Below are 13,241 nucleotides of genomic sequence, written 5' to 3' on the forward strand. Positions count from 1 at the left end.
CTAAAGCTGTCCTTCCTACACAATCCCTTTAGTGATGCATTCATCTGACATATCTTTCTATTCCTATACTCAGTTACACTTGAAGTAATCCAGAGATTATAATCTTCATCTTCTTTTCTAAGCTTCTACCCAACTCTCTAAATTCATGATCCAGAACTCATTTCTTTTTTTTACCTAAGTCGTTGGTACAGACATGTTGTATGCCTGCTGGCTGTTCATCCTCCTCCTTCAGAAGCTGCTCTGAGATTCCCTGATCCTGGCACCATGGAGACAACCTCGGATTCTGCCTGATCTGCTGTGCTTTTTCAGCACCACACTCTCGACTCTAATCTCCGGCATCTGCAGTCCTCACTTTCACCATGGAGACAACATACCATTCAAGAGTCTCTGTTCCCACAGAATCACAATTCAGTTCCCCAATAATGGATGTGATAGTAATGTCATTGGATTTTGTAACCTAGAAGATCACTATTCTAGGGATATAGATTCAAAATACAGTAAAGCAGCTGGTGAAATTTAAAATTCAAATTAATAAAATCTGAAATTGAAAACTGGTGTCACTGGTGGTGACCCTGAATCTATCATAGATTTTAAAACTCATCCGACTCATTAATATCCTTTTGGTGAAGTAAATCTGCCATTCTTGCTTGGTCTAACCTTTTTGGGGCACTGGATCCATTACAATATGATTGATAGTTAACTGCCATCTGAAATGGCCAAGCAAACCAATACATCCAAGTGCATTTATATGGATAACAAACCTCGCTACCCTGCATCCCACAAAAAAAGAACTAGTCTATCACGAGGAGCCATAATTTAAAGGTAATTGAAGGAAGGTTTAGGGGAGATGTCAGAAGTAGGTTTTTTACTCAGAGTGGTGGGTGCATAGAATGGTATTAGAGTCAGATACAGTAGGGACATTTAAAGGATTCTTGGATAGGCACATGAAATTAGTACAATGCAGCGTATGTAGGTTAGTCTGATCTTGGAGTAGGATAGAAGGCCAGCACAACATCGAGGGGCGAAGGGCCTGTGGTTTTCTGTATTCTTTGTTCTATATTCATGATCGAATGTCATTTGACTTTGAGTTGAACTTGAAGTAGGTAAACTGCAAGTGTCCAAGTGAATTTTGAAAATGATTTTAAAACGCTTTTGAAAGTTTTCTGGTATGTAGTTGCTCACAAATATTGAATAAAGATGACCCGCAGTTCAGTTTAAAATTGTGACCATCATTTTTGCATTATTCCATCTGTATCGGATGAAGAATATTAGCCTGATTTCAAAAACTTACAAAGGCCATCATGTAACTGGTTCAAAGACAGGTCCATCAAACGTTGAAACAACTGGGAAGTAACCCGTGTTTCTGTTGAGGGCAGGAAATGAGGTAGATTTGAAATCTTACTCCCAGAAACTGTACATTTCGTTTTAACTTAATATAACTCAGGGCAGTTCATAACATCTGACAGCAGGGATACGAAACTAAAACCGCAAGGGTCATTCAATAATAAAATGTTGAAACATCTTGCTGCGGTTCCGCGGCGTGACCGTGCCAGAACGAGGTACGTCTTGGTCTGCGAGCCGCCATCTTGTGGAAGTGCTGGGAAGAAGCCGGGCATTGCGCCGGGCCTGTTGCTGGAGGCTGCTCATTTTAGCCACCAAACAGTCGACGGTGGTGGGGAGGGGGAAGAAAGTAGTTAGGGGTATCGGGAGAGGCGCAGGAGACAGGTGCAAGGTAGCCAGAGGAGCCGCTGCCTGCGCACGAGCTTCTGCAACAATCGGGACGGAACCCGGAACAGAAGAGGATCGAACGGAGAGACAGAATCAGAACGCGCCCGGACCGCTCTAGAACGCGGAGACATGTCAAAGCGGCATCGCGTCGACTTGGGGGACGATTACTCGTCCAGTAAGAAGCGCGCCACCTCGGACGGGTAGGTTAATCCGCAGAGTGGGACGCTGGCGGGAGGCTGGCTGCATCCGTGTAGCGGCTCTGGGCGCTCGGGCCTCGGTCTTGTCGGTGGAGTCAAGCGGCGCTCCCTCAGCGTTCCGCCCGGCTTGAGCCGAGCGGAAGAAGGGGCGGCTGCGGCTCGCCGCGGTTCCGCTCTGCCTCTTGCGGAGAAAGCGCGTTAGTTACCGAGGGCCTTACGATTTGTCTGCTCCCTCCCGCCACCTCCCCGACTTGGTGCCGCCGGCCTGCAGCATTCCTGCTCATGTCCCGTTTCAGGTAATTGTGTGTGTGTGTGTGTTTTGTCCGCCGCCGCCGCGGTGATCTTGCAGGGTTTCTGGCCGTTCTTGGCAGCACAGCGCCTTCTGTTCGATTCTCTTAATATATGGAAAGCCTCGGGAAGACATTGGCGCTGCCCTCCGCCTGTTTCTGCACATGGCTGGGCCACGTTTCCGAGGCCGCACCCGGGTTTTGGGGATTTATATCGAATACCTCGGGGGGTAGTGGGGAGGAAATGCATCGTTGATGTTGTTCTCCGTCGTTTTCTCATGTCCAGTGCCATGGCGGGAATACTTTTCTGCACATTTACTAACGGTGTCTTTTCGAAGTTATTTTTTTTCTTGTGTAGGTTCGTCCTGAACGTCTCTAGAAGAGGCGCAGAGAGAATGTCAATCTTCCTCTCTTTTCAGAGATTAAGGTTTGGGAGTTGTGGGGAGATAAAATGATGAGGGAGATACGGATTTATTAGTATTTTATAAAATGTATTTTATCAGCGAAAATGTGCAAACCCCCACCCCCTCGGGAGGTAGGGGGAACACTGGGCTTGCTAGCTAGGCCTTTCTTGACAGTCTAACCACTACTAAAACACATCAACGTCCCTTGAACGTGTGGATTATTTTTTAAAAACGTATAATTTCGTTCTCGTTTTCTTTACCTCCTTTTCTCGAAGGTAGAAACATTCTAGCTCCATTGCTTAAAAAGACGTCTGACCCAAAGTTGTTTATTTATTGCCCCTGACTACCCACTGGCGATTTGTAGGCTAAACTATGGTTTAACCATCAACACAGGAGGCCACTCTAGTTGAGACTCGCCTTCAAAAGCCAGTGTCTCCAGATGAACTTTTATAACCTGGTGTTGTGATTTTTAAAAAACTTTGTCCTCCCCAGTCCAACACCGGCACCTCCAAATCACCTAGTCCTGTTTTCCCTCCAGCCCTGTAAATCTTTTCTCTTGGTGTAATTATCTATTTGAATGTGAGGATTTGTAATCTGGCTTCTGGATCCAAAGCCAAGCTCCAACACATTTGCATCCACTGCATTTTTTGGTGCATGAACAGTTTCTGTTTAGATTAGACTAGATTACTTACAGTGTGGAAACAGGCCCTTCGGCCCAACAAGTCCACAACCCATACCCCTACATTTATCTCTTACCTAACACTACGGACAATTTAGCATGGCCAATTCACCTGCACTTGTCCTTTTATTGATCCCTTTCAATGCTCTGGGTGTCTTCTGATTTTGACCCGTCTGACAATGAAAATCAATGAGGTGGAGGTGCCAGTGTTGGACTGATTCGACAAAGTCAGAAATCTCACAACACCAAGTTGTAGTCCAACAGGTTTATTTGAAATCACAAGCTTTTGGATTATAGCCTTTTCATCAGGTGAAGTGAGAGGGAAGTACACAGACACAGAATTTATGGGCAGAGAGATCTTAAAATCATACAAATGGTGAGTGGAGTGTCAAATAATAAGTCTTTGCAGGTGACCAAGAATGTTAGAGGACGTGGGTGAAGTGTCAGTAGCTGAATAACGACAGAAGGGATGACCTATAATCCGATTAAATGAAGCAATTTAGATTTAGATTACATTACAGTGTAGAAACAGGCCCTTCGGCCCACACCGACCTGCTGAAGCACAACCCACCCATACCCCTACATATATACCCCTTACCTAACACTGCGGGCAATTTAGCATGGCCAATTCACCTGAGCTGCACATCTTTGGACTGTGGGAGGAAACCGGAGCACCCGGAGGAAACCCACGCAGACACGGGGAGAACGTGCAAACTCCACACAGTCAGTCGCCTGAGTCGGGAATTGAACCCGGGACTCTGGCGCTGTGAGGCAGCAGTGCTAACCACTGTGCCACCGTGCTGCCCATAATTACAAGAAATTTAAAAATAAGGTGGTGCTGGAGACAAACCAAATGACTGGAATAACATGGAACAAAAACAGGAGCTGCTGGAAAAGCCCAGAGGGTCTGGCAGCATCTATGAAGAAAAACCAGAGGACAGGTCACTGGACCTGAATCTGATTTTTCTTCAACAGGTACTGCCAGACCTGCTGAGCCCCCCCGCCCCCCAGCAATTCCTGTCCTTGCTTGTGGTTTGCAACATCCACAGTTCTTTTGGTTTTTATTTGACTGCAATAGCGTGACCAGTATAAAAGTCACATGCTGAGGGTCTAACCAAAGTAATAATCCAAAACTGTACAGATTAATTAAGGTACAGAGATCATAACAATTTATCAAGGTGATGATGTCAAAACAAGAGCGTAAGGAAGATTTTACAGATACTCAACTCATCGATTGCCAGTTCTGATATGCCACAGTGAAAAACCGCAACGACCTGTTCAGAAGACAGGCACAAGATACAACCGATAGAGTACCCTTTGTTGTCCAGTACTTCCTTGGAGTGCAGAGACTACACCATATTCTTTGCAGCATTCAACATGTCATTGATGACACCTAGCATCTCTCGAAGATCATCCCTATGCCTTCTCTCCTTCAAATAACTGCCAAACCTTAAGCAGACCACCGTTTGCAGCAAACTACCCAGCCTTCAGGACAACATCGAGCACAACACCATACAGCGCTGCCATGGCAACCTCTGCAAGACATCAGATCATCGACATGGATACTACCACGCGTGGGAACACCACGCACCATGTACACAACAGATACTTGTGACTCGGTCAATGTTGTCTATCTGATATGCTGCAGGCAAGGATGCCCTGAGGCATGGTATATTTGTGAGACCATGCAGGCGCTACGACAATGGATGAATGGACACTGTGCAACAATTGTCAGACAGGGATGTTCCCTCCCAGTCGGGGAACACTTCAGTGTTCAAGGGCATTCAGCTTCCCATCTTTGGGTAAGCATCCACCAAGGCAGCCTTTGAGATAAGCGCAGCATCAAAGGAACAGGAGCATATGCCCGAAACGTCGATTCTCCTGTTCCTTTGATGCTGCCTGACCTGCTGCGCTTTTCAAGCAACACATTTTTAAGCTCTGATCTCCAGCATCTGCAGTCCTCACTTTCTCCTTGCCTTTCAGATACACAACATTTCAGAATCACTGAGCAGAAACCAAATTCCATACCCACGAACACTGCCTCAACCATGATCTTGGATTCATGTCATGCTACATGTGACGCTACCACACTTTTATATCTGTAAAATCTTCCTTACTGTCCTGCTTTGACACCATTACCTTGATAAATTGTGAGCTCTGTGCCTTAATTAGTTTGTACAGTTTTGTATTATGTATTACTTTAGTTCAACCCTCAGCAAGCGACTCTTAAAACCTATCATGTTATCCAATCAAATAAAAACCAAAAGGACAGTGGATGCTGTAAATCACGAGCAGGGGCAGGGGTTGTTGGAGGGGCTAAGTGGGTTTGGAGGCGTCTGTGAAGAAAAATCTGAGTTAATGTTTCTGGTCTGGTGCTGCTGCCTCTGTTATTTTTTTCACAGATGCTGCCAGACCTTCTGGGCTTTTCCAGCGGCTTCTGGTTTTGTTCCATGTTATTCCACTAATTTGGTTTTCTCTAGCACCACCTTATTTTTAACTTTTTTATAATTATCTGTCTGCCTCGTTTAATTGGATTATAGGTTATTCCTTTGGTTGTTACTCAGCTATTGACACTTCATTCAAGTCGTCTAACACTCTTGGTCACCTGCAGAGACTTATTATTCAACAGTCCACTCACACCATTTGTATGATCTTAAGATCTCTCTGTCCATGGATTCTTTCTGTGTGCTTCCCTCTCACTTCACCTGATGAAGGTGCTACGATCCGAGAGCTTGTGATTTCAAATAAATCTACTGGACAATAACTTGGTGTGTTTCCATCTGACAATGGAAATAAAAATCATCCCTGTTTACTCTCTGCAGGTTTATCATGATTTTGATCACCTTGTAATCTTCTTAGGAGAACAGCGCATTTCTCCAATTTATCCACTTGATCATTTACCCTGGAGTTGTTCTCTGCCTTTTTCTATACCTTCGCGTGTGGGCCGGAATTGGACACCGTACTCAGTTGAGGTTGAATCAATACTTTATAAAAGCACAGTGATGACTTTTATATTTTATGCCTCTTTCTTTGTACAACCCAGGATCTCAAATGCCTTGGTAACAGTGTGCTCAACATGCCTAAACACCTTCAATAATTTGTGCACATCTATTTCCAGGACTTAAGAGTCATAGAGATGTACAGCATGGAAACAAACTCTTCAGTCCAACGCGTCCATGCTGACCAGATATCCTAAATTAATCTAGTCCCATTTCCCAGTACTTGGCCCATACCCTTCTAAATGCTTCCTATTCTTGTACTCATTTAGATGCCTTATCAATGTTGTAATTGTACCACTCTCCACAACCTTCTCTGGCAGCTCATTCCAACTCCCTTACAATTGTACTGTATTTTACGGTGCTTTTCCTTATTCTTCCTATCAAAATATACCTTTTCAGACATCGGTGTAGTAAATTTGTTGAAGTGTTAGCTCAGTCTAGCACCCTATCTTTGTTCATCCCTGATAAAGGGCTTTTGCTCGAAACGTCGATTTTCTTGCTCCTCGGATGCTGCCTGACCCACTGTGCTTTTCCAGCATCACTCTAATCTTGACTCTGATCTCCAGCATCTGCAGTATGCACTTTCACCCTGTGTTCTTTACATCCTCCTCATGATTCACAATGCTTCATACTTTTTTCATTTGCAAATTTTGCAATAATGCCTCAAACATTAAAGTTTAGGTCATTAATATGGACTAAAAAGCGGTCACCCTCATACTAGCCCCTTGGGATCTCCATTATATGTGTTTCTTTAGTTCTTTGCTGGTCTGATTCCATTCACTCCATTAACTTTATAATTGTGGCCACTGTCTCTTTTATGCCATTTGCTGACAAGCCTATAGTACTTTATCAAACACCCTTTGGGAGTTCATGTTCACTACTTCATTATCCTCATCAGCTTTATTATACTGTCTTCCATCAGGTAGGAGGTACAAAAGTTTGTAAATGTGCACCGACAGATTTAAGGTTCTTCCCAGCTGTTACCAGATTTATGAATGGGCCTGTCATGTAGAGTCAAACAGCACAGAAACAGACCCTTGGTCCTACCAGTCCATGCCAACCATAGCCTCAAACTAAATTAACTCCACCTGCCTATGCTTGGCCCATTTCCCTCCAAACCTTTCTCATTCATGTACTTAAACAAATGTTGTAACTGTACCTGCATCCATCACATCCTTTGGAAGTTCATTCCGCACATGAACAACTGTGTAAAAAACTAAGTTGCCCCTCATGCCGTCCTCAAATGTTTTTGTCACCTTAAAAAAAGCACACTAGACTTGTAATTCCCCGCCATAGAGAAGCAACACCTGCCATACCCATCATGATTTTAAAGACTCACTCCTCAACCTAAGACCATAAGACATAGGAGTGGAAGTAAGGCCATTCGGCCCATCGAGTCCACTCCGCCATTCAATCATGGCTGATGGGCATTTCAACTCCACTTATCCGCAATCTCCCTGTAGCCCTTAATTCCTTGTGACATCAAGAATTTATCAATTTCTGCCTTGAAGACATTTAGCGTCCTGGCCTCCTCTGCACTCTGCGGCAATGAATTCCACAGGCCCACCACTCTCTGGCTGAAGAAATGTCTCCGCATTTCTGTTCTGAATTTACCCCCTCTAATTCTAAGGCTGTGTCCACGGGTCCTAGTCTCCTCACCTAACGGAAACAACTTCCTAGCGTCCACCCTTTCCAAGCCATATATTATCTTGTAAGTTTCTATTAGATCTCCCCATACTCTTCTAAACTCCCAATGAATACAATCCCAGGATCCTCAGCCATTCCTCGTATGTTAGACCTACCATTCCAGGGATCATCCATGTGAATCTCCACTGGACACGCTCCAGTGCTAGTATGTCCTTCCTGAGGTGTGGGGACCAAAACTGGACACAATACTCCAAATGGTGCCTAACCAGAGCTTTATAAAGTCTCAGTAGCACAACGGTGCTTTTATATTCCAACCCTCTTGAGATAAATGACAACGTTGCATTTGCTTTCTTAATCACAGGATCAACCTGCATGTTTACCTTTAGACAATCCTCGACTAGCACTCCCAGATCCCTTTGTACTTTGGCTTTATGAATTTTCTCACCGTTTAGAAAGTAGTCCATGCTTGTATTCTTTTTTCCAAAGTGCAAGACCTCGCATTTGCTCACATTGAATTCCATCAGCCATTTCCTGGACCACTCTCCCAAACTGTCTAGATCCTTCTGCAGCCTCCCCACTTCCTCAGTACTACCTGCCTGTCCACCTAACTTTGTATCATAAACTCACACGCATCAGTGAACAAGTCCCAACCTATCCAGCCTCTTCCTATAACTCAAACCTTCCATTACTGTCAACATCCTGGTAAATAATTCTGAACTCTCCAGCTGAGAGTTGATCTTTTCTCTGCACCTTCTCTGTAGCTGTAACACTATATTCTGTATTCTGTTCTATTCGCCTGCTGTACTTATCTAAAGTATGGTTTCTTTAGCTAGCATACAAAACAATATTTTTCACCATTTTGGTATATGTGACAATAAATCAAATCAAATCAGGTTAGTTTAAAAATTGATTTTTTTACCTCAACTGATTAGTTGTTCCTCCTCTAATTTATATTTGTCCAATTGATTTACGTCTTTTTGTCCTGGATCATTGTAATCTCACCAAGGTTAAACTGGCTGTGGTTATTGAACTTGCATCTTCTTTTGAACAAGAATATAAATTTGAAATTCCCCAGTCCTCTGAAATCATCCTTGTACCATTGGGAATTTACTGTCAGAGCTTCTATACTTTCCAGCAATATCCTAACTGTTCTTGCATTTGAGGTAGTCTAACTTCTATATTGGCCAAATTTGCACATTGCCAGTTCTGCATTATAATGAAAGGTTGGGTCCAAGAAAGGAGAATGACTGACTGTATTTCAACAAATAATGAACGACAAAGAGTTAGGAATAGTTTGCAAATGGAAGAATTCTCAGAGATAAACATTCAATATCTGCAAAATTGTGCATTTTTTTGAATGAAAAAAATGCGGTTTGTGAACAGTATTGGAATAGCTCAAGGAAGGGCTGGAACTGATAATTAAGCACTCAAGGCAAAAAGAGCAGAGCTCAACAAAGCAAATAGAGCCACATTATGAAATTAACAGAATATACTTTCAAAAATCCAAGCTGTCAAAAGGAGTGGATAGAAGGTCAAATCTCCAGTATCAGATGATTTGGAAATGGTCTGGAAAACCTTCACTATTAACAGGGACTTGTAGGTTTTGCAGGATACCAAGCAGAATGGAAGAGTTCAATCCATGCTAGTTTCAAATGATATCACGACTGCAGGCCCGAGAAATATTTTACAGGCAAACGTGCAAAAAGTATTATTCATCAAGGAATGATTATTAACAATTGGGCGGCATGGTGGCTCAGTGGTTATCACTGCAGCCTCACAGCGCTAGGGATCCAGGTTCAATTCCAGCCTCGAGCAACTGTCTGTGTGGAGTTTGCACGTTCTCCCTGTGTCTGTGTGGGTTTCCTCTGGGTGCTCCGGTTTCCTCCCACAGTCCAAAGATGTGCAGGTCAGGAGAATTGGCCATGCTAAATTACCCATATTGTTAGGTGCATTAGTCATAGGGAAATGGGTCTGGGTGGGTTACTCTTTGGAGGGTCGGTGTGGACTGGTTGGGCTGAAGGGCCTGTTTCCATGCTGTACGGAATCTAATCTAATCTATTCTCAAAGAATTAGCATTTATGTGGTCACACATCCCAAATTGTCTTTCCAGAATGTATTCAGTCAAACCTGATCCTGAACACTGGGAGGATATCATAGAATCCCTATGTGTGGAAATCGGCCCTTTGGCCCAACAAGTCCACACTGACCCTCCGAAGAGTAACCCACCAGACCCATTCCCCCTATCCTATGTTTACCCCTGATTAATGCATCTAACCTACACATCCCTGAATGCTATGGGCAATTTAGCATGGCCAGTTCACCTAACTTGCACATCTTTGGATTGTGGGAGGAAACCCGAGCACCCGGAAGAAACCCACACAGACACAGGGAGAGTGTGCAAACTGCACACAGACAGTCGCCCGAGGCTGGAATCAAACCCGGGTCCCTGGCGCTATGAGACAGCAGTGCTAGCCACCATGCCACCCATCATCAGAGCAGATGACCAAAAGGTTGAAAAAATGTAGCTAATTCTGAAAGGAGTTAAAGAGACAGAGGGTTCAGAGAGACAAATACAAGCAAGGCCATTTATCATAAATCTGTTCTACTATTCTGCAAGATAATAACTCCACATATCTGTCTTTGCATCATATCCTGTCAAGGTTATGTTTAAAATTAACAATTCAAATAGCATCAGTTGTCATTTGTGGAACAGCTATCCAAACGTCTTTGATTCTTCTTGTGTGGAGGTATTTCCCTACTTTATTTGTGAAAGTGAACAAATTGTAGCTCGATTTATTTAATCCTATACTGCTCAGCTGGCAGAAATAGTTCATAGCTACTCTTTCTGACCTTAATATCTTGGAAACTTAAGATCAGTCCTTTACCTTATTACATGCTAAGGTCTACAAGCTCACTTTGTCATTGTGTCTTTGTAATTTAACCCTCCAAGATCCGCTATCATTCTCGATGTAGATTGCAATCCAAGGCCAATATGTAGTTCTTAACAAAGCAGTTTTGGATGTGATCTGGCCAAGTTGGTTTGAATATAAAATTGTTAATAACAGTGGATGTTTACAAGGATGTTGCCAGAGTTGGAGGATTTGAGCTATAGGGAGAGGTTGAATAGGCTAAGGCTGTTTTCCCTGAAGCATCAGAGGCTCAGGGATGACTTCATAGAGATTTATAAAATTATGAGGAACATGGATAGGATAAATAGACAAAGTCTTTTCCCTGAGTTGGGGGTATCCCAGAACTAGAGGGCATAGTTTTAGGGTGAGAGGGGAAAGATATAAAAGAGACCTAGGGTGCAACTTTTTCTTGCAGAGGGTGGTACATGTATGGAATGAGCTGCCAGAGGAAGTGGTGGAGGCTGGTACAATTGCAACATTTAAAAGGCATTTGGATGGGTATATGAATGGGAAGGGTTTGGAGGGATATGGGCCAGGTGCTGGAAGTGGGACGAGATTGGGTTGTGATATCTGGTCATGGACGGGTTGGACCGAAGGGTCTGTGTCTGTACTGTACATCTCTATGACTCTATAAGTTAGGATGGGCAACATGTTAAATAAGTAGGAAACAAATTGCTGGAGAAACTCAGCAGCTCCAGCAGCATCTGCAGACAAAGTAGCGTTAAGGTTTCTGAGTAAGTATGGGTATTTGCTGGTGGTCTTCATTGCAGAGGAGACAAACACATCAGAAATGTTACAAGTCACAGTTTAATGAAACAGGAAGTTAATTGATTGACATGAAGTAAAGCAGAGACATTGGAACAAATCTCCTGGACCCATTCCCTAAGTTTTCGAACAGTCTTGGTGAACTGGAATAACAATTTATATAGAGCCTCTAATGTGATAAAACATCCCAAGACCCTTCACACGAGTGTTATAAAGATGTTGGGGCATTTGGGCAAAAGTGTAGTTCATGAAGTAGAAAAGGAGAGGAGGGTAATTAATGTAACACTGCTGATTTTTTTAAAAAATGGTGACGAGAGAAATAGTGGAACTGCAAGCCAGCTTGATGCCGGTCACTAGGAAAATGTTGAAATGAATCTGTCGCAAAGGAAATTATAACATCAAAACATAATTGGGTAGAATGGCATGATCTTATGAGCAGGAAATGCTATTTGACAATTATTAATGATTTGATGACATAATTAGTAGGATAGACAAAGAAACTAGTCAGTGTGATATATTTTGGATATTTAGAAGGCATTCGGTTAAAGTGCCTCACAGAACTTTTCTGCAAAAAGTGAGCTAAAGAGATTGGAGTTAATGTATCAGCCTGGATACAATGGATACAATGTTAAACAAAGGACAGAACGAGAGACTAAATGGGTCATTTGAATTGACAAGCCCTCACTGGTGAAGTCTGATGAGGATATGTGCTGGGGCTTCAGCCTTTTACAGTGTATATCAGCTCCTTGGTTGAAGGCACGGTATGTTATATAGAAACAAAGAAATGAGGAACATGAGTAGGCCATTTGGCCCTGTTGAGCCTATGTTGCTGTTTAATATGGGCTGATCCCCTCTATTAATGCCATATTTCCACTTTTTCCCTGTACCCATTGATGCCTTTGAAATCTAAATTAACTTTCTTTCTTTGATATGTTCAGTGATTTGGCCTCCGTCGCCTTCTGTGGGAGGTTCACAGCCCTTACATGAAAAACAATTATCCCCTTTCTCAATCCTAAATAGCCTATCCCATATGCTGAGACTGTCCCTTGGACCTCCCAACCAGGGAAGATATTCTTCCTGTAGGTAATGTCTTTGCCCTGTTAGAATTTATATGTTTAATCAGAGTCCCCCCTCATCCTACTAAATGTTGGTGAATAGATGCCTAGTTAAGCCAATCTCTCCCTTGAGATACTAAATGAATATTTTGCATCAGCATTTACTGTGGAAAAGGATGTGGAAGATATAGACTATAGGGAAATAGATGGTGACATCTTGCAAAATGTCCAGATTACAGAGGAGGAAGTGCTGGATGTCTTGAAACGGTTAAAGTGGATAAATCCCCAGGACCTGATCAGGTGTACCCGAATACTCTATGGGAAGATAGAGAAGTGATTGCTGGGCCTCTTGCTGAGATATTTGTATAATCGATAGTCACAGGTGAGGTACTGGAAGACTGGAGGTTGGCAAATGTGGTGCCACTGTTTTAAGAAGGGCGGTAAAGACAAGCCAGGGAACTATAGACCAGTGAGCCTGAATTCGGTGGTGGGCAAGTTGTTAGAGGGAATCCTGAGGGACAGGATGTACATGTATTTGGAAAGGCAAGGACTGATTTGGGATAGTCAACAT

The 13,241-nt window shown here is 43.2% G+C and overlaps 1 protein-coding gene across 2 annotated transcripts in view; it reads left to right on the top strand.

Annotated features, from left to right (window-relative positions):
- Window positions 1–803: 803 nt before the first annotated feature.
- Window positions 804–13,241, top strand: part of dhx15 (DEAH (Asp-Glu-Ala-His) box helicase 15) — a 103,789-nt gene continuing 91,351 nt past the window's right edge. The window contains exon 1 of one of the 2 annotated variants that reach the window (XM_043693906.1): window positions 804–1,928. In XM_043693906.1, the coding sequence (XP_043549841.1) occupies window positions 1,858–1,928 (71 nt within the window). In that variant the 5' untranslated portion in view covers window positions 804–1,857. The other variant, XM_043693916.1, reaches the window with a different exon arrangement.

The sequence above is a fragment of the Chiloscyllium plagiosum genome, chromosome 1 (assembly GCF_004010195.1).
Source record: "Chiloscyllium plagiosum isolate BGI_BamShark_2017 chromosome 1, ASM401019v2, whole genome shotgun sequence".
Classification (NCBI taxonomy): Eukaryota; Metazoa; Chordata; class Chondrichthyes; order Orectolobiformes; family Hemiscylliidae; genus Chiloscyllium; species Chiloscyllium plagiosum.